This window comes from Pinus tabuliformis, chromosome 9, assembly GCF_031772625.1.
Source record: "Pinus tabuliformis cultivar Carrire ecotype Pingquan chromosome 9, CPIR1, whole genome shotgun sequence".
Taxonomy (NCBI): Eukaryota; Viridiplantae; Streptophyta; class Pinopsida; order Pinales; family Pinaceae; genus Pinus; species Pinus tabuliformis.
In genome coordinates this window covers 569,038,368-569,061,800 of record NC_142307.1, presented here as the reverse complement: position 1 = coordinate 569,061,800, position 23,433 = coordinate 569,038,368, and the positions used below count along the sequence as shown (strand labels likewise).

General features: G+C 36.1%; 1 protein-coding gene across 1 annotated transcript; it reads left to right on the top strand.

The window, feature by feature from the left end:
• Positions 1-413: 413 nt before the first annotated feature.
• Positions 414-855, top strand: LOC149149807 (heavy metal-associated isoprenylated plant protein 39-like). The gene is made up of 2 exons (XM_089440165.1): positions 414-502; positions 596-855. The coding sequence occupies exons 1-2, from the start codon at positions 478-480 to the stop codon at positions 853-855; spliced, it is 285 nt and encodes a 94-aa protein (XP_089296291.1). The 5' UTR covers positions 414-477.
• Positions 856-23,433: the final 22,578 nt, after the last annotated feature.

Here is a 23,433-nt window from a genome sequence, read left to right as displayed (position 1 = left end):
AATGTCGGTGTCGTGCAGCAGAAGCAGTGAATATAAAATCCACTGCCCCTGTAAACATTGAGATTGCAAAAATGATTACCTTTTTCTATTTGCGGAGCGCGTCTCCCGTTGCGATGGCGACAATATTGTAAAATGCCAGTGCGCAGTCCGGACCGCGTCTCCCGTTTCCGTTTTGACGATATTCTAAAGTCTGGAATCCTAAAAAGGAAAAGCCATGTGGACATTGCTGCTAATTTTTTTAACTCCTCTCTCGTATTATTTATATAGTCTTCAGGCAGTTGGGGATGGCAGAAGAAGAAGATCTTCATCTAAAACCTGCGGGAGTCTCTTACATTTCGGCAACGGTCGAAAATGGCTAAGGTAAGCCAATTCCTATTGATCTCTCATTTTATTTTCTATCCTGTTATTGACTTGAGTTCTGTGCAGAAAATAGTGTTGAAACTGGATTTAAATTGCGAAAAGTGCAAACGCAGAGCCATGAAGACACTTGCAGGGATTGATGGTAAAATTTTCACCCGTTTATTCATTATGTGGATGACTGATCAGGCTCCTATAAGTTGTATTAATGTTTTTCATGTCTGTGGATACGTTGCAGGCGTTGACTCTGTAAAGATTGATGCAAAGCACGGTAAGATCGTTGTAGTCGGTGACGCAGATCCTGTTTGCCTTACGACGAGTCTAAGAAAGTTCGGATTCGCTGAACTCTTGAGCGTCGGACCCATTAGAAGGGAGATTGAGGAGGAGGATTGGAAACAGAATAAAGTTTATGCCATTCTTCCAAGAAGCTGTGATCGCTGCAGCGATTACACTTATTACTTTAGAGAAGAGAAAACCAACGATTGCTCCATCCTCTGAATTTACTGATACGTCTCTTAAGATTAATTTAAAAATAATGGCACGTGCATGCACGGCTTTGGTTCCTCTGCTCACTCGAAATCATCGACAGTTTACCGACACTGTTTGACACTTTGATTAATGGCTTTCTCTAAACATGCTGTAATTTTTTTATTTATTTTCTAATTTTAATTTTTGTTATTTAAAATGGTCTTTTTATTATACATATGGATTCAACCGGCTGAAAAGCAATTGGGACATTATGATCGTAAAGAATTGACAATTCAAACTTATCATTTCTAATAATCCCCTGGATTCTGACCAATTAAATTTAAAAATATGCCCAAAAAACCATCCAACTAATACATTAAGGCTCCATGAATTTTGTAACAGAAATATGAACGCCATGGTCTTGTTTATGGTGTAATTAATGTTTGTAATCAATGAGCTCCATGAATTTTGTAACAGAAATATGAACGCAATGGTCTTGTTTATGGTGTAATTAATGTTTGTAATCAATTAAGTTGATATAAGAGTGTTTAGATTGGAAAGAATGTGCAGGTTTTTAAAGTTTTTTTAATATAAATATGTGAAATATTATATGTATTTGTTTATAGTGTAAGTAATTTTTGTAATCAATTAAATTGATATAAGAGTGTTTAGATTGGAAAGAATGTGCAAGTTTTTAAAGTTTTTCTAATATAAATACGTGAAATATTATATGTATTTCGGTAATAAAAAAGACCAGCAGTTAGCGAAGGACCACTGAGGCATTTACACGAAGTCTTAGATGGAAGCTTTCCGCAAAGGAAAGGATCTTGCTTCACTGGCTGGTAATACCTGCAGCTTCAATCGAGCTCTTTTACTCTCTTTAGATGATTAGATGTCGAGCTCTTTTGCTCTCTTTAGATGATTAGATGCCTTGCTGCTAACCATTTTCTTGTGTTTGCTATATTTTTGCGTGGTTAGCTTTATCAGTGTTTAAAACTCATGGTTAGTTTTATCAGTTTTGAGCTCTCATAGTTATGGACTCAAAAGACAAATTATGTAAAAACCTTATATTTTTTGGAAGAGGAATTTTTCAGTTGTGTTGTTTTTCTATTTTATCTTTCGCTCGTAAAGAATTAATTGATTATATGTTTTTTTTACAAAGCATTGGAATCTTAACTTTAAATTATAATAATAATAAATAAATAAAATTCTTATTGTTTTCATAGTTTATTTTTCGTTTATAAATAATTAATTGGTTATATGTTTTTTTTTTTCAAAGCATTGGAAACTTAACTTTAAATTATTATTATAATAATAATAATAATAATAATTTCTCTTATGTGATTTATATTAAAAATAAAAACTTTACTTAATTTATTATGGATTACCATAACTGAATACAAAAAAATATATTTTTATTGTTTATTTTTTAATAATAGTAATAATAAATAATTTATAAAATTATTTATATTTAACCTTTTTTTATCTTATTATGATTTTTTTTCTTTATTATAAAAAAATTGTAATTAATTTTGAATATTAAATATTAAATTATGGTTAATCTTATTATCATGATAAACCCACATACTTATATCAATGTTCCAAATCCATTCATGTTTATCAACCATTTAATGTGGTTGAAATAATTTATTTAATTTTAAAGGTCGAAAAGAGCATAACATTTAATTATATATATAAATAATAAATTTATAGTGGAAAATTAACGATATTATTAGTAAATATATTTAAAAGAACAATTTTTTGCCAACGTTTCAAATACCAATCGGATCCATCACCACGACAAAAATTTTAAGTGAAGGTTTTGTTTAATTTATAGATGAAATAGTTTTTTTCATTGGAATTCACCAAAATATGATAATATAATTTCACGATTTTTTTTTTTTAATTACATTTTTGAATGTGTAAATGGATTCATCACCCCTAAAAATCCCTAGGGCACTAGAATAATGCAGATTAAACAAGAATTTTTGTTTTTTAAAGTACATTTTCGAATGTATAAATGGATTCAGTACCGGGAAAACCCCTAGGACACTCGAATTATGCAAATTAAACAATATTTTTTAAAAAAAATTGTTGAATTTTGATTGAAATTAACGAGAAAAATGGACCTTAAAAAGGTGATTTCTCTATAAGTTAAACAATGCCTTTTTTTTTCTTAAAATATTCTTTATTTTACTGGCCACGGGCATGGTATTACACACTCAATGTTGTCTTTGACCAAAAATTTATGTCCCATATCCATAGTTTAACATTGGGAATATTTTTGCTATTTTTTATTATTATTTAAAGTTATTTATTTGCAAGGTGATTGGTAGAAGTCAAATATCTTAAAATATTATTTATTTCACTCGCCACATGCACTGTATTACACATTTTGTGTTGTCTTTAACAAAAAATTTATGTCCCGTATCCATAGTTTAACATTGGGAATATTTTTGCTATTTTTCATTATTATTTAAAGTTATTTATTTGTAAGGTGATTGGTAGAAGTCAAATATATTAAAATATTATATATTTTACTTGCCACAAGCATGGTATTACACATTCAGTGTTGTCTTTGACAAAAAATTTATGTCCCATATCCATAGTTTAACATTGGGGATATTTTTGCTATTTTTCCTTGTTATTTAAAAGTTATTTATTTGTAAGGTGATTGGTAGAAGTCAAATATCTTAAATTATTCTTTATTTTACTTGCCACATTTATCGTATTACACATTCAGTGTTGTCATTGACAAAAAATTTATGTCCGATATCCATAGTTTCACATTGGGAATATTTTTGTTATTTTTTATTATTATTTAAGGTTATTTATTTGTAAGTTGATTTGTAGAAGTCTTATTATGGACATTGTTTTGTAACTTCAAAATGACAAATTTTAAAGAGGAAAAAATAATTAAAAAACAATTTCCAATACATAAATGTTTTTTATTATTACTTTCTAATTTAATTTATATTTTATTTTAATTAGTTTTTAGAATATTGTGAGTATTTAGTTACTAATATTGTTGAATTTGTTTTATTTAAGCTTAGCTTTTATAATTACCCTTGGCAAATATATCAAGAATTCAAGAAAATTGATCTTACGTGTGAGATTAATGTATGCGTGCAATTTTTTTTTGTCTGGCAAATGAGATGCAATGTACTTGAGCCTTTGTGTCACAAATTAGATGCAATGTACCCGAGTTCTCCAAAATGACAAATTGTCGTACATTTATTTAAAGGTTAGTTTTCAATTTCTCATATATTTAAATTCGTTTGTTAGAATTCTTTTATCTTTATTACTTGAACCAAACAAAGAAGATTGGTCTTAGTTACCATGCAAAAAGTTAATGTGTGAATTTCGTTAAAGCTCTTTAATCAAATGCAACTTTATTCTTGGTTTTGTTCAAAGTTAATGTGTCAAATTCAATAATTTAATACTAAATCACAAATCATTGAGAAACCTATAATATTTGGAAAATGGCTAATGATATATTTTATTTACATTATTATTAGAAACTAAGGATTTTGATTAGAAACTAAGTGTTATGATATCTATCTATTGTTACTATTGAATTAGTTTATGTAATTGTGTTAGTTATAATTTAGTTGTTAAATTAATAGAAAAACAATTTTCATTGCTTATGTATGCTATTACCAAAAAATTATGTTGCCTATTGCTTAACATTGAGAATTCAATTGTTATTATTTATTATTATTATTTATTTATTTATTTGTAAGGTGATTGGTTGAGATCTTATTACAGGTTGTTTAGTAACTTCCATTTCTATTACTTACTGATTTTTTGTTTTTAGTTTTATTTCGTTTTTATTTTATGATTTGATTTTTTTTCTTTTTTCTATTATTACCATTTTCATGAATTATAGTTCTTTTGTCTATATTTTCAATATAAGATGGCTTATTACTAGCAATTGTCCCAAAAGGTACAAAGGGAGGCCCATAGGATTATTAAATTGGAATTGTTGAATTTTTTTAGATGAGTTAATTGGTTTGTGGAAAACCTTGTTTTGTTGGACTGGATCATTGTGCAATTACTTTTCTTTAGATGTTTTGTTTATATCTATATTACAAGGAACACATTGAATGTCTTATTTCATTTTAGAGTAAGTTAATTACCCAAAATCAAGAGGTTAAGTTAATTACCCAAAATCAAGAAACCTCTATAGATGGCCAAGCATATACGAAGCTTGCTAATGACCAAGGCAATAACTACCATGACTATCCCATACCAATATATTTCATTGAAAACCATAATTGTATATTGCATTTAGAAAGTCAAAACATAATATTAGAAAACATGTTGATATATTGCTATTAAAAAGTTAATTCCATTAGAAACCGTGATATTATTATTATATTTTAGAAAGAATAATATACATATATAGAATGATACTACATTGAAAACCATAATTGTATATTACGATTAGAAATTCAAAATATAGTATTCGAAACCATGCTAAATATGAGATTACAAACCTTAAATGTGAAAGGGAGAACTTAGAATTTGGAAATTAAATGACCACAGCCATTCCGAAGACCATGTCTATAGAGATGTTAAAAAACCATGGTCAATGCTGAATTAGGAGGCTGGAAGGCAAAAACAAAAATAAGAAAATACCAAATCATTGCTAACATTACATGTAGCAAGAATAAAAGAAGCACTTCTTCCCCATGGTTGCCTTCCTGATTGTGATCTCACACTCACCTGAAGACGACCATCTAAACATGAACATGCATGCTTGCCTGAAGACAACCATGCCTGAAGACGACCATCTAAACATGAACATGCACGCTTGAAAGGAGGAACAACACATCGGACACTATTCAGATCAGCTAATGAAGTATTATAAATTCTTGAAAATTTTGGAAGAGTTTATAGTGATGGTTTTGATCTTGTTGGAGACTGGTTCATAGCACATGCTATTGTGTTAATAATATTTGACTAAATTATTAATTATTTATATATAATATTGATTAAAAATTATATGTATGCCTGACAAGACCAAAAGATTGGAGTTGACAGAATTCTAAATCGTTGCAAAGTTTTATTTAACATAAAAGTTAAGGTGGTTTTTCCAAGTAATTTTCGAGATAAATCTATTGTTTATTTTGGTTTTGTGATTTTTCTTACAAATTACTGTTCAGATCTAAGATTTAAATTAACAAGCAATTATAGTTACGAATCTACTGCATTATTCAAATATCTGATATATTGACTGAGTTTTTACCACTAAGTATCATTTTTCTGATTATTTTCAAAGTCTCGATACGTAAAGCTACATTAATAAATGTAGCTTCACAATGTTGAAAATATGCCAGGGACCAGGATCATCATTAAAGACACTACAGTCCTTGGAAATTTTCCCTAGGTCATCCTCAAGAGTTGACTTATGAATGATAGCGATTAAAAGATTAGGAATTGGTTGCCTTCCTTCAGGAAAATACCAAATAGAAGATGAGGAAATAGAACTAGTCCGACTTCTGGTCCTCAACATTTAATTGTCAAATTAGGGTGAACAATGAATAAAGTTAGGTCTGAGTCACGCATATGTTTATTTTTTGTACTTTTGAGGAGAGGAAAAACATAGCTCTCCTTGCTTGCTTGTAGGGTTTAATATATTGACAAGAGTGGATATCCTAGGAGCCAACCTACTTTGCTTTGGCATAATTTTTATATATATAATATAGCTATAACTTTACCGTTTGAGCAAACATTTAGGACTCAAATCCATTGGAAAATGTAGCAAAAGATTCCCAAAGCATTTATGCATCTCATTCATATGCTACATTAAACCCATCTTCTATTGAAATTTCAATGCATAAACACATTGCAATCACCGTAAATACCATATTATAAATGCATCACCCTATCAGAAACCCACCATCTATTGATTCTTAATGAGCATTCAATGCATGAATAAGTCCATCCAGATGCTATAATAACCAACTTTTACGTCTTCTCAATGGAATTTCAATGCATGAATACATCTCATTCATATGCAATACCAAATCCATCTTTTCTTTTCTCTTAGTAAAATTTCAAAAGCATGAACACATGCCATTTCATATGCACAATAAATGCAACTACTGAAATTTCAATGCTTGGATGCATCCATACTGAGAGGGGGGGTGAATCAGTATTATCACATTAATAAAACCTTTTCCATTTCCATAATCAGATTCATATATGCTACTTCCACAATTTCTTATGATTAAGTTAATTGATCTTCAACCATGGCATTAGAACATTATCAATCATATTATCAGTTAACAGATGTAGTAACATGGAATATATCATCACATATAAGGCACACACATGAACACCATGATATAAGGTGGAAACCCAATGCGGCAGAAAACCACCTGCTGCAAGTCATCTCAATCTTCTTCTTAATAAGAAAATCCTTTTACAATGTTTGTACTGGTGCAGTCTTATACCAGTACGGGAGCTAAAACCCCCTTTGCTCTTGTACTAGCCGATCCATTTACTAGTACGCAGGCTGCTACCTGCTACAATGCTCCAAAGATTTTCTTTAGCTCTTGTACTAGCTTAGATACTAGTACATAGGTGCTGACCTACAATCTTCTCTCCTCCAGGTACCACATTTCATCATGATGCGGGAGCATCCAACTCAAGGGGAATTATTGTAAATAATAGGCATAGGGGTCATGCATTAGTTTCCTAAATTCCAAATTAATTAAATATTCTCAAATAAAACTAGGAGAGCTTTTAGGCATAAAGGAGTGGATGTGGATCTTTAAGGGATAAGGATAGTTTTCTATTTAAAAAAAAAATAAAAAGAGATGGAATAAAGCTGAAAAGATGCTTTTCCATGTGTATGCATTGCATGAGCTTTTAGTTGAGTGATTTTAGGATTTTCTTATCATGCTAAGTTTAATAAATTAGGGAGCCTCAAAGGCATGGAAGGAAGAAGAGAAGTGGGAGGAGTGAATGTGAGAAGTGAGCAAGGTTTCTCCTTGAGAGCCTTCGGGCAGTTTGTAAAAGGGCCATAGATTTGCATATCTGGCCTTGAAGAAAACTCTGTGGGAATGGTTGTTTTATTGTAAATATGAATATGTTTGAGGTTAATGAATTCTGAGATAGGGTTTGCCTCTGTTGGCAGCAATCGATGTCATATAATGTTAAAATTGCGTGGCCGCCAATGGTTCTTATGTGTTTTCTCGTGCGCATATACCATGTAATGATTATTGAAATAGTTTGCCTGTCGTTGATGGAATACTGGCTTGAAGTCGCAGTTATGCTTGGAAGCTGTCCATTATGTGCATATGTTCATCGATTTCGAAGTTACTGATAGAATAACACCGATTACAGGTTGAACGCTTGTAGGTTGAACGTTTGTATGTTGAATGCTTGTATGTTGAACGCTTGCAGGTTGAATCCTGATATATTATCTGCGCATATTTAATAGCCAGTTGGGTTTCGGTGTTTATATGCCTGTTGTATGGTAATTGCCGAGGTGCTGTATTGGCATAAAAAGATCGATATTAATTGTTGAAGATGTTGTGTGGGCCTGCGCTCTATTAAAGAGGTCCGTTTGTTTGGCGACTGCGATTTATGCGTTGACCGAAACTATACCAGCAGAGGTATATATGCGTGGTATATATGCAGAGATAGCCAATACATGTATTTCTCGGTGCATAACCAGCGGCGATATTAGAACGGAGTGTGAAAACCTACAGTGGATGGCGTAAGTGGATATCAGTATTGTCTGCATATTGTATGCGTATAACCATTGATATATATATAACAATGTATGCGCAGGGTTAATTTGAAGATTCGTTACTCATATGACTGGTGTATGTTTAAATCGCCGAGGAAGAGGTATTGTTATAAAAAAGGTTCCATAAAACTGTTATGCATGTGCCGACTTATTAACCATGACTGTTATATATAGGTATAGCCTCGGTTGCAGAAGGTTGGAGGATCGGAGATATATATCTATCCATTCCCGGCGCAATATATATATGCCTGCGGCCCATGGTAAAATTACATTTAAAATGTTGTGTTATTGGTAATTGAACTCTGGTCTATAAGAACAGTAAGGCGCACTCTTTGATTGAGTCCAGCTCATATATATATATGAAATTGCTTATGAGAATGTCCATTGGATTTAATTCCAAGCATGGGTTTCTAAATCATAAGATCACCTAAGCTTTTATATGCGTACATGCGTGGGAAAGAAGGATCCTGGTAGGAGTGGCCTGGGAGAGGCCTGGGCTGCATCACATCAATTTTCAGACTGGATACACTGAAGCACAACACATAATCTGAAAGGCCACATTTCATCCAATTTTCATACTCGACTCAACAACAACATAAACAAGCTTCTGAATCACTCAAGCACTAGATCCATACATATACAAGTGAGTCATCAACCAGATCTAGTCCATCAGATCACATGAAGATAAGTCATTATGAACCCGATCCATTCATCTATAAAACCTGAAACATACTCTATCACTTCTCAGAATACTGTCATAATATCAGAAACCAGACATCACTTCAAAACCCAGAACACAGTAATGATAAACATGGACAGCTAAATATATTTCAAGAGAAGTACGCAGCTTCACCCATGTAATGCCTGCGTACAAGTACGCACTGCGCCTTCTGTGGCGCCGCGCACCTCCGCATCTGCGCCTTCTGTGGCGCCACGCACCTCCGCAGCTGCGCCTTCTGTGGCGCCGTGCACCTCCGCAGCTGTGCCTTCTGTGGCGTCGCGCACTTCCGCAGCTGCGCCTTCTGTGGTGCCGTGCACCTCCGCAGCTGCACCTTCTGTGGCACCGCGCACCTCCGCAGCTGCGCCTTCTGTGGCGTCGCGTACCTTCGCAGCTGTAGCGCTTCTACGCCTGCGTATCTCTGCGCTTTTCTTTCACTGCACTTGCGTACCTGCGGGTATAGGTAATTTCAAGACTTCAAGAATAACCTAGACTGTCAGATCTACAGATCTGATCATGCGCCGAAGTGATCTCAACCCATCAGTAGATTTTCCTTATTTAGATCTAGACATTACTCCAAGAGATCATAGTATTTCAGATCTAGCTCTCATAAGATGTTCAACACAAAAACACATCCACAAGTCAAATGATCTCCTTTGCTTTATATAGGCAAGATCTTCCTCAAATCATGGATCAATACCATGAGCCAAAACCATAATAACACAATACTGTCGGCTAAATACCAAGGGTTAAACATAAGAAACCCCACGTGTGCTTTTCTCTGCCTTGAAGTAAGTGAACTGGGGGTACGCACCTCCTAAATGGGATAACTGCAGGTATGTACGCACTTTATGTAACACCGGCCCGCGTGTACGCACCTTCTGTAAGGTGTACCTGCGTACCCCTTTTTTTCTTCAATATTTGATAGCTGATCATCAATCTCTGCTGCTGACTTGAGGTACTGTGATCTATCACCTGAATGGGTTGCCATCAAGGACAACACTTTAGCCATAATGCCAACACCCTTCATATGCTACAGTAAACCCATATTTTCCTTAAATTTCAATCCATAAACACATCCATTCATGAGCCATAACAGAACCACAAAAAACAAAACCCAGCCCTACAATGCTAGAGCATTATCCCCATTCAAAAGCAAAGAAGTAGCAAATATAAACACTAGTGTTCCACAGTCTTGACTACGCAAACCAATCATTTTCATCTGAAAAATCAAGAAAATAAAGACGATGACTAGTTAAGGAGATGATAGTGACCCTTTCTCTGGCCTTCTTGGCCACCTTTTGCCTGGGAAGCTTCATGCTCGCACACATAAAGAAGAATGTCAACTTCAAAAGCTGCACCATTGTCTTGCGGCAGAACCAAATTGGACAACCCAGTTCTTGAAATATGATCTGCCTAAGATTTCCCCCAGTGGCAATCTGATCAGAGTTTTTGCATAATAGGGTAAGGTTCAATGCACAACAAAACTCAGAGGTGAAAAGAATGCAACTTAACTGATATTTGGAAAAAGCAATCAAAGTGCAGTGCATGCTTGCCAGATGTGATGCGCGGTGAGGGATAATGAATCGAACACTTCAAATCAATGGTTGAAAGTGTCTCACCTGATTGAACGGAGCAGGGTAAAATTGTAGACGATTGTTGAAGCATAGCAAGGCCTATCAGCCTAATTACAAGTGCCACAAGCATGGTATAAAGCATTCACTTTTTCTTTTGACAGGGTATTAGTTTGTCTTTGACAAAAATTTTATGAGGCTTATCCATAATTTAACATTAGGAATTCAATTTTTATTATTTTTTATTAATATTAAAATTTATTTATTTATATGGTGATTGATTGAGGTCTTATTATGGGTTCTTTAGTAACTTCCATTTTTATTAGTTACTATTCTTTTTAATTTTCTTTTTATTTAACTTTTTATTTTTTTTCTTTACATTTTTCTATTATTTATATTTTCATGAATTATAATTTTTCACAATATTTTCAATTTAGGGTGACTTATTAATATAAAAAAATATATATTTTAATAAATTTGATTATATACAATTATATATATTAATAAAAATAAAATACAAAGACATATACATATCTGTATTTAATTTAAACAATATTAGTTAATCACATTTCTTAATTTTTGGTGATGGCATTCAAAAATATAATATATTATTAATTGTTTTATTTCTTTCATGAAATTTTTGTCTTTGTTAATTTTTTGTTTCATTAAAGTAAGCTAAGCAACAGGTACTAGTTACTATGTAGCCCTTGTTATATTAAACACATATTTCGATAAATTTAGTTATAAAAAATTATGTATATTGATAAAAATAAAACAAATATATATAAAATAAACATATATTTTAAAATGTGTATATGTTAATATAAACAATATTAGTTAATCATATTTTTGAATTTTTTGTAATGGTGTTCAATAATACAATATTTTATTAGTTGTTTTAATTTTTGATGAAATCTTTCTTTTGGTTTTTTTTTTAATTAATCTATATTTAAGTTAAGCTGCCGCTACTAGCTACTATGTAGCCCTTGTTATTCATAAATAATAATGAAGTTGCCTTTACAATTTAATTTAAAAATTAATTTAATATTAAATCACAAATTATAGATCACCCCAACTCCATTTTGTTCTGCAAAAGAAAGTAGTCCTGGTTAGAACAAGACCCCATTTGAGAGATAACAATAAAAATTTTCTTCCATATTCCTGTGCCTTCACTACCACCAACACAATTATATTCAACTCTATATCAATCATGTACAATTACCATGAACTTTGTAGGAGACAAATGATTGTGCAAAACAAGTTTCTTAGAATTGACATCTCATTCAGTTGAAACAAAGTTTCTCCATATCGATTTGAACATAACACTACCAAAGAAATAAAGTTATAAAGCTTCATTACAGCCAATGACATATGGTTCTCAATAAAAAGCACCATTTTAGCACAACCTTTTCACTTTCATTTCTATTTTTTATGATGTATATAATTGATCAGCTCATAGACACTCGAATTAGCTATGTTTAAACTAAGATACAGGTACTAGCTACTATGTAGCACTTGTTAAAATTAGTTTCGCTCATGAAGACTGAGACTTTGGACAAAATCTTAAGTATTTGAAAGAAATTTTATTTCAAAAGGAATAATATCTATATATATGTATGTATGTATGTAAGTATGTAGATATGTAGATATATATATATATATATATATATATATATATATATATATATATATATATATATTCCAAGAAAAATCTTGTAATTTCATTGATTTTCATAACAAAATTACATTCAACACATACATTGTATAAGTGCATTTATCAACTTTTCAATATGACTTGTCATAGTTTGAGCTAGTATAACACATCTTAGCGAAATACATAACAAGAATAATTGTAGTCAAAGACCATAGATCATGATATGCCACAAAATATATCCAAAGAAATAGATTTCTGATCCATATAATGCCTCCAGGATGAAACATATGTATGTGCCTTTATGAGGATTGACCATCTGACTGAGAGTCACCATAAAAGAAAACAATGTCAAAAGGACCATTGCTACTATGACTGATCTCATCTATGTGAAGGTGTTTGGTTCAACAAAATAAAACATCATAAAAAAAAACCGTCACTTCTTAAAGCATAGTCCAAGCCCCAAAAATTTTGTGTCATATGCATGTACAGTCAGTGATAAAACTCGAAATGTTCTAGTCCACAAATATCAATCACCTGCCTTATCCAGTACAAAAGAAGGCCCTCAGAAATCTTATCTTCTTCCTTGTTTTGTTTCTTGTATATTTGTTTGCAAGAAAAGTGTGCAAAGTGAAGACATAGTCATCTAATATCCTCCACAATGTTGACCAAATATATATTTCTATAATGTTGTTTGATGTTGACCAAATTTATCAGCAACATCGAGTCACCAAATATTTGTAATTTGTCATAGACCTTCTCAAGAGCATAAGCAATCAATGACCTGCAAGTAATGGACTCAACTTGGTTATTTGTGCCATTTCCAATACTAATTTTTATAGATTAAAATTTTCATTTAGATAGGTAAAGAAAAAAACCCCCTCTAGCTTGATTTGCATCCTCCTGGGTTGCCCCATCGACATATCCCCATGGAATTGACTTCCCTATAGTCTCCTCTCTGAATATTATAATAGGTTGATGGGCTTTAGTTTCCGGGAGGTGATTAAGGATGAATATATTCTCTATTATAATATTTCATGGATATGTGGGGAAGGCCCTAGAAAATATCCTTGTTCCTTGTTATCCAAACCCCCTCAGTTGATAATAAGAGGGAGTGAATTAATAGGTTTATTTTCTTGATACTTCACTGAGGTTTTCCAAGAGTCTACAAAATGTGGTCCATTCCATCTCCATTGCACACCCAAAATATCCTTGCATTCTTCCGAGATTTGTTGAGTAAAGGTCATGATACAAAAATGTGATTTATGGTTTCATCAAATCCCTTACATAGAGCACACCACTTAGGTCCTATCACATATCTTAGTGGTATGACCTCCCATGTGGGGGCATTTTTTTCCATTATGCGCCATGTTAGCAGTTTAGAATTTTGAAGGCATTTAGCCTTCCACACAACACTCTGTTACAAAGCATTTTGTCACTGTCCCTGTACTCCCCGTTCCTTTATCCTGGAGGACCTCTATAGTGAACCCTGCATGCCTTTTCTTCATGGAGAAACTCCCATTATATCCCTCTTCATGAGCAGATCATTTCCCTTTTACACCATTTCTCGTGAAACTTCTTTTTTGCCGAATTTACAAGACAGGTGTTAATGGCCTTTGTGTCCCCCGCACTGATGCGTAGAGATTAGCACTATTCCCTATGTTGATTGGTATGACTGAGTTTTTTTCCAATCATGTCGGTCCTGCTATGGAAAGTTTTTTAAATTAGAGCTGAAGCTTCCATGTCTAGAAGCTCCATAATGAAAGTCTAGTAAATGGTTTGGCCAGATGGGGTCAAGGATAACAGTTTGGGTCCCTTTCCCTTATAATCATGGAACTACCTCAAGAGATAAGGCCTTCTCCCATGAGAAGAGGATCCATCTCCCATCCATCTTTGGTATATAAACCTCCCTTCTTCCCAAGCACAAACTAGTTGTAGTGATATAGTTATAATGTTGGTTGAGTGTGAGTATGCTATTAGACAAGCACACTATTACTAGTTGTAGCCATCTAGTTCTGTGAGGGAGAAGTGTGTTTGGTTTGGAGTGAAGCCTAAAGGGGAGAGTATTTAAACTATTATTGTTTGAAGCCATCATGAAGTGCTAGCAGAAGTGTGTGGCAACCTAGTCTTGTTAGAGGAAGACTACAATGTCAGGATGAATGGTTGTAATCTCTCTTCGATATTAATATATGAAGCTATTGATTGGTTTCCTACATGTTTTGTAATATTATATATTCATTTCTTGATGCTTCTTGACTCATTAAGTAGGTTGAGTTACAACTTGTCTATTATTATGTTTGTGTGTTGTTGTTGTTTACTTGTTTTAGGAGCTTGAAGAAGGACACGAGAGATTTCTGGAGTGAGAAAGTGAGGACATCATCAAGGAGGATAAGCAACCAAGAGGTAGGCCCTCTTGATTGATTCTAACCTAAGGGATTCTTCCATAGAATGTAACTATTGTGGCTAGACCCATTATCAGGCTAGAGGAATTTGTTTGTGTCTGCACTTATAATTTTACTTCACCACTGATTGGCGTCTCCACTGGGGAGATCCCATCGTTTTGTTTGTTTTCGATTCCATGATTTCGTGACAAATTTGCTAGTTTCATGTTTTCACTTTTGTTTTGTTACTTTTCTCCTACTTACTAGCTTATTTCTAAAATTCATAGTAGCAGATCTAGTCCTTGTTTTGAATTTTTATTTTATTTTTTCGTAGTTTCCTTAGACAACGCATTTAATCGGATGACAGTCACACTGATTACTGTGAATTGTAGAGGAATAGTCATGCTGACCTGCATTTGGTGCTTGTTGTCAGTTAGGCAGTCGCGCAGATTCCTGTAAGTGAATATTAGGGCTAAAGCCCAATGTTGGCCAGTGTGTCCTATTCTTGTGTTTTTAACCTTGTGAACCTTTTGATTTCTTTTATTCCTGATTAGAAAGCTACTCTTTGTTTGGTTTTTATTGCTTGTAGGTTTTTCATCTTGCTGTTTGATTGATTGAGTCATTGAGTGGCCAACGACACTAGGACATCTAGCTAGTTGTCCATTCAGCAGCTTGTGGACTCATTGAGTCTGGTTGTGGGTGTGTTTGCTATTTGCATTTGTTTTTTGGTCCCTTGTACGACTTTAACCTCTTTTTGGACAAGTTTGAAAAAGTTTTGTTTACTAGTTTGAATGTCTTTTTCCGACATAGATTACATTGTCGACCTTGTGTTGGCAAAGTCGGTGCTTAAATGGTCTGAATGAACTTCTCTTTTCACATTTTCATCTACTTGAAGAGCTCATAGTCTCAAAAATTTTCTCATTGAAAGATTGTATGTGAAAGTTTGTTTCGTTGTTTTATGAGAAAATATGAAATTCTAGTTTGCTGCATCATTATGATTCGCATCTCTCAGAAACTAGAATTGCATCAGTGTTTGAAAAGGAAGAGATTTTTTTTTTTCATTTTGAAAGGACTAATAGAAAAGTGCTTGACAAAAAACTAGGAATTGGAATGCATTTTTCATTAGTTTTTTTTTTTTTTTTCAAAAGGTGAAGTAGTGGAAAATCATTTTGTTTTCAGTTGCTTGATTGTTTGCATTTGATTGAGTAGTCTCTATGCTCTCTAATGTAAGAATTTCATCGAATTGAAAGGGTCTTGTCCCATTTAGTTGCAGTTTAGGTTTTGCGAGTAGCATCGCTAAGACCTAAAAAATAAAACTTAACTAAATATCAACTCTAAAATGAACTCAATTTACCTAAGATACATTTGACATTAACGATCACATCTAGAAGGTCTAGGCTAGAGATGTGTTCCGGTGTCTGTAAACCTACCAACTATCCTTAGCTTTGGCATTAGACATCGCTAGCATGGATTTGTTCTCTTCATATCGTTGTGTATATAACGAGAGACCACACTTGGCTGCAATCGTTTTATCCTTAGGCAACTGAGTCAGTCACCTTGCGAACGTGATACACTGAACACAACATTCGAGGAGATTGCCTGCTTGTAAGTCTTGGTTCACTAGGAGGTATTCTACAGTTCACGGTTGCCTGGTAATCCTATTTACCTAGATCATCCAAAGTAGTCATTTGATCTTTTTGACTCATTTAACTTAAAGGATCATTCGAGCACTTGTCATTTAGAGCTCATTTCCAATCGAAAGTGAAAGAGTCATATTTGTTTATTTCTCGACTCTTTAAAAATGAAAGAACATCAGCCTTTTATGCGTCTTAAATAATTGATTGCGCACGATCAAAAAAATCCTGTTAGATTTTTTGACCAAATCATGAGTTCCCTTAAAAGGACATTTTTAAAGCCTTGAAGTTATTTGTTCTATAAGCTAAGACAAGGTCATCATGGCTGAACCATCTGGTTCACCCATTTCCTCGTCCTCTCCTCCCTCTGAAAGATTGTCCGAGGAGCCACTTCCTAAGTTATCAAAGCCATTTGAGGAAGAAAGTGTTGAACTCGAAATTGTTTTGAGTATTCAACGATTATCATCTCATCCTCCAGCTACTTTCCATTCAAGGTCATCTGCTGGTCTTGACTCGAAATCTCTAGATAATCCCATTCGAACTCCAGAGAACTTGCCAACCACTGATGGTCATCTTGGACTAGTTATCTATCCTCTAAACCCTCTGTTTGACGTTGTTGAGATATCACCACAATGCCCTTACAGTCTGTATGATAAACCATGTGTTTCTTTGGAACTATCCCTTAGTACACGTTCGACTGTCCATCGTCGTTTGTTTCCAGAGATGGAACCCGAGGGCGATGCTCCAGTCACTTCTCCGGATGAGTTCGAGGTCTCAACTCCACACATTGTTGAGGGAGAAGAATTGTAGCTGCAGTTCCCTCCTTAGGGTTTCCCTTATTCAGAAGGTATTCCTGTCAGCCTGCCACCCGTCTATGTGTATTTAGGGCACTTAGTTTTGGGCATGCCGAGCACCTCATCACTCTACCATAACTTTGTTTTGGCATCAGGTTTCAGACCTACGTCAGGTCCATTCATCATGAACATGACCTCCTAACCAGTTGTTACTTTAGTCCTGGTGCAACCCACCATCCCGAACACTCTTGTACCATCAATCCCAGTTACACGTCAGTTGCAACCGGTGGTTTCAAAGATTGTCTCTGCTAGTTCTTCTGTCTCGTTAGTCAGTGGCCAGATTGTGCCACTGCCTAGGGGGCAGAATCTGAATGTCTCTATGGTGTCAAGTACCACTAATGTGAGCGGCTCACAAGCTCACATGCTTGGTATAAACCAACCCTCTTCTGGTATTATTTACAACCATGCTGACCCTACTAGATCAAGCAATGTCCAGTACCAATAGGTACAGAATCCTGGTGGTCCGTCTTGATCGAACAATGTTCAGTATTAGCAGCCTTATGGGGCTCAGGTCCAATATCAAAATCCTTACTTTCCATACGGTTCTCAAGGATTGATTAATCAACCTTACACCATCCCGTTTGGGCAGTACATCCAACCTGCTACAGCTCGATTCAGTTCGATAATTTATCAGGCACTGTTCAAGTGCCCTTGCAATAGTAAGGGCAACTTTTGCAACAACAAGGGAAACCTTTTTTTCAGAAAGGGCTCTCTGCGCAACAGCAAGGGAAAATTATCCTACAACAAGGTCATATACAACAATTGCAAGGTCATTCCTTCCAACAGTTGCAGCAAACCACGCAACAGCAAATGCAATATGCTCTCCATACCTCCCAACCCATAACCTGATAGGGCCAATCTCTGCAAACCCAGGGACAAATTTTATAGCCGCAATGTCAGCAAAACCAACCAGGGTAGCAACAACCCTTGTATACCTATCAACAAGGGAAACCCTTGCAGGGATAGGTTCAAGGTCAAATCCTATAGCAACAGGTACAAAATCCTCTTATGGAAGCTCAATAGGTTCAGAATCCTACTCACCAAGGGTACCAAGTACAAAACCCCTATTTCCAAGGGCAACAAGTGTATCAACCTTATGCCCAAGGCCTGTAGGTCCAGAACCCTCTTGTTCAGGGACAACAGGCCCAATAGCTCTATGTTCTAGGACAACCGGTTCCATACCCACATGTCCAAGTTCAACAAGTTGAGCAGCCTTTTAACCCATACGTTTCCTATCAGCAAAATGTGCATGGATAATTTCAAGGTATTCCTAGTCCGAATCCTCCCTTTGGTCAAGGTAACCCACAATGGGGGCAACCTAAGATGCCATATGGCCAAAATTCCCCACTATGGGGTCAAAATACTTACCGTCAGGGATGGGCTTCTCCTTATGGGCCCGCTTATTGACCTCCCATGCCTTTTAACACACAATTACCATTTTTGTCTACACTTGAGTTGCTAGATGTATCATGTCTCACGAATGATTCGATTCTTCATTTGACGTACTGGCCTCCGGTGCCATCCAAGATACCAAGTGATTGTCCCAAGTTCAATGGGAAAGCTAAGGAAGATCCTCATGCCCACATGATGACATATCACCTCTGGTGCTCGTTGAATTCATATCTGGACGATTCCATTCGTCTTCGTCTTTTCCAACGAACCCTTACGAGTGTCGCAGAAAAATGGTACATCGAGCTACATTGAAGTACTTTTCATGACATCAATTCATTAGTCATGGCCTTACTCATGCATTTTTGACTATCGATTCATTATGAAATGAGAACCTATCTGCTCACATCACTTAATCAAGACATTGTGACGCACATCTCTGATCACATCCATGAATGGAGACGTAGACATCGACTGACCAAGTTCAAAATAGCTGATCATTTGCTCACTAAATGGTTTACCAAATCACTCATAGCCCCAATTGCTCGTGATATAGCCATCTATGGATGCGTCACTGAAGAGCAAGCCATCGCTTGTGCCCAGTACTTTGACCTAGTCTCCTCTCAGTCTGGCATCTTATACGAATTATTACCCTATGCTCCACGACCATCATCCGATCCTACGACATCGAAGTCACCCGCTATCCTTCCCGTTGATGGAGTTATCAGTTCATTATCGCAGGCCCCTACCAAAACTTCTTCCAAACAAAAGTCGGTCTCGAATACTGCTCCCAATAGCTCATCACAGAACCATCCAGGCCTTGGTAAAACCTCAAAGGTCCATGCTTTCCAGTCTATTACAATAGAAAAATTCTCGAAAGGAAAAAAGAAAGACGAAGGCAAGGCTAAAGCCGATGCCTTGAAACAGGGACCTCCCAAATTGTCTGCCGATGAATCATCGCAACAGAAACCTAAGTATCCTTGCCTCATTTGTGAGGAGGATCACTATACTAAGGACTGTCCATGACAATCCGAAGTTAGTCAATTGCGCAAGGGGACCCCTGTTGTCCTCAAAGAGCCCTTTCCGTCTCAACAGACTCAAAGGTAGACCAACCCTGATCTGATTCCTCTAGATCTCAAGTGTTCATGACGAGCACACCCATTAATGTGGCTACTAGATTGGAGGATTATCAAACTCTAGCTCCCACAACAGGGAAAGAAAAAGAAGTTCCCTATTCTTCTTCTACCTAAGTTCTGGCCCTCTGAAAATCGAGCACCCTAACCCTAATTTCGCTCCATGGCCACCCTCTCAAATTGTGCTAACTAAATCCTCGTACAATCCCAATGCTCGAGCTGCTCAACATTACAATATTATTGAAGATTTGGCTCAAGCGCCATCAAATATGTTAGCTCTTGAGGTACTCCAAAGTTGCCCGTCATAATGGAACACTTTATTGTCAGCTATCAGGGGCATCGATCCCACCGATTCTAATTTGATCTATTTCGATCTAGAGAACCATGTTCTGAGACTCCCTCATTATATTGCCTTTCTTATTCAGGTAATCATTAATGAAAAGACCATCCACCGCACTGTCATAGATGAAGGTGCTTCTACCTACATCATGTCAACTGTGTGCTAGAAGGCTATTGGTTCCCTTACACTGAACCAATATCCGAAGACATTGGAAACTTTCGATGGGCGTGATTTGCGACCCTTTGGTGTTTTACCCAAACTTGCCATCACCCTGGGGGGCAAGACAGTACAAGTCGAAGTAGAGATTGTTGATGCCAATCTCCATTATAATCTTCTGCTAGGTTGAAGTTGGAATCATGCCATGCATGCCATGGCCTCCTCTTTATTTCATGTGATTCAATTTTTCCATCAAGGGAGAATTGTCACCGTTGATCAGCTATCTTTCTTTGCCTCTTCCTCATCTGATGGAAACGTTCCATATGTCAAGTACTCTGGTGCTCCCTTTGACAGTGTGGGGGCCGGTATTTACAAAGATTCTTCCTTAATGGGGACTTTTCCACTCCCACCTCCTCATGTTGTCTCCGTCAACATGAGCTCGGTCAAATCTGATCCCTGCGTCATACCTGCACCAGATCTAGTTGATGCTTGGAGCGACGTCATGCAGCTTAGTCCCGCCAAATTCAATTATGTGGAAATTGTTGCGGTTGTGAACTCTACATCTTGTGATTCACATATCTCGAAGACCTCTCTCGATATGTATTCTCAATCACCCTGGTTTGGTGCTTTGGAATCATCTAATCCCTTAGTCGAGACCTTCATCGATGATGAAGGTATCATGGAAATCATGTCTCTTGAGCAAACGCGATGAATCAATAGCCATCATTGCTCCTCATTCCTGCCTCGCCTGACAGTCATGTCTACCTCTTTCGAAGAGTCCTCTTCTCCATTTCCACCACTCACTATTACTCATGAAGTATGGTTGGAAGGAAATCTGGGTAATATTACCCAAACGACACCGATTGATATTTCTATCAAACTCGGTATCGTTGAACATGTTCATATTGGGGTATCTTGTTTTCTAGATGAGATCAAGACATATACTCATCTTTTCAATAATTTCATGATGTGTTTGCATGGTCTTACAAAGAAATGCCTGGCATCGATCCAAGTGTCGTGGTGTATGAAATACCAACGTATCTGGATGTGAAGCCCGTTGGCCAATGAATTTGTCCGGTGCACCCTAGAAAGGCCACCTCTATTAAGGGCGAAGTCGAAAAGCTTCTAAAAGCTGGATTCATTTATACCATTCCCCTTATAGACTAGGTGTCCAATATTGTCCCAGTGAACAAAAAATAAGGCACGATCCGCGTTTGTGTGGATTATCGATATCTTAATCGTGTCTGTCCTAAACACAACTATCCTACTCCCTTCATTGATCAAATCATTGATGAGGTGTGCTGGGAGGGAGACTTTTTCATTTACAGATGGTTTTTCTAGTTACAACTAGATCAATATCACACCAGCTGATCAAGAGAAGACAAACTTTATTTTCCCGTGGGGTGCGTTCACATACAAGAAGCTCCCTTTAGGACTAAAAAATGTTGGGGCCACATTTCAGTGGGCAATGCTCTATGCATTTCATGATACTCGTAACATTGTCAAACCTTACCTAGATGACCTTCCTGCCCATTCTCGTAAGCGACAAGATCACCCAGACTACCTACGACAGATTTTTCTACACTGCAGGAACTATAACATTTGGTTAAATCCACACAAATGTGTTTTCTGTGTGGAATCAAGACGACTCCTTGGCTTCATCATTTCCAAGGACGGGATTCACCTGGATCCGCTAAAGGTCAAGGCCATTGTAAATTTACCCCCTCCATCTTCACTGTACCAACTCCAGAGCCTTCAGGGCAAGGCCAACTTTCTGCATCGTTTTATACCCAACTACGTCGGGCTAGCTACGGGATTTAACCGGTTTCTCAAACAAGGAACACCCTTTGCATGGGACGAGATAGCCCAAAAATATTTCGATCATCTAAAGGCTTTCATCATAAATGCTCCTCTGTTGCATCCACCTGATTATTATCCAGAGTACTTCCTTTACCTAGCCACAACCCCTAGCACCATAGCTATGGTGTTGGTTCAAGATGATGATGAAGGCACTGAACATGTCATCTACTACTTGAGTCAGAATCTCCTCGACACTAAAATGCATTATGGACATGTTGAGAAGTTGGCTTTGGCCGCCATCTAGGCTATTCAATGTTTTTAGCCTTATATTCTCTTATGAATGACTACAGTGATTTCTCAATGCAACCTTATGAACTACATCTTGACTTGTCAGTTGTTGGGGGGAAAGTTTTGTAAATGAATATTTATCCCACAAGAATTTGATTTGGTCTTCCCTACGGCCAAATCTAAGAAGTCACTTGTTTTCGCAGAATTGATCTGTTCCCTTCTCTCCAAAGCTCTCTCTACTGGTGTAGATGAACAACTCCTAGATGAGACCCTTTTCCTGATTAGCACCCTTGATCCATGGTACGTTGATATCATCATGTATCTCCAAACCTCCACGTTTCGATCTATGTTGACCAAAGATGATCATCGAAGGATTCGACATCATTCTCAACCCTACCACATTATTGGTGATACTTTATACCATGTTGGTGTCGACCTTGTTCTTCACCGATGCCTCATGATTGAGGAAGCTAAAAGATTTCTTAATGACTTCCACTCCTGGGCATGTGGTGGTCATATGTCTGGTTATGCTACAACTCAGAAAATCTTTCACGCTGGTCATTTCTGGTCGTCAATCTTCAAAAATTGCATTTTTTTCTATCCGCAAGTGCCACAAATGCCAAATATACCAACACAAGATGTCCGCCTCACCTGCTCACCTACACCCCATCATTACCGTTGGTCCCTTTGCCAAATGGGTCATCGATTATATGACATGTAATCCTCGTTTGGCCGGGGGGCATGGCTACATTATCATTGCTATGGATTACTTCACCAAATGGGCTGAAGCGATGCCTACATATTCCGCAGATGGTAAGACGACAGCTCAATTCCTTTTTAACCATGTTATTTCCAGGTTTGGCGTAACCCAAGCCATTGTCAAAAATCATGGCTCCTACTTTAGAGATTACATGATGGCAGAAAT

Excerpts from the sequence above, each read along its gene's own strand:
- LOC149149807 (XM_089440165.1), top strand. The coding sequence starts at position 478 with ATGAAGACACTTGCAGGGATTGATG. Across the intron at positions 503-595 it reads GACACTTGCAGGGATTGATG|GCGTTGACTCTGTAAAGATT; the intron begins GTAAAATTTTCA and ends GATACGTTGCAG.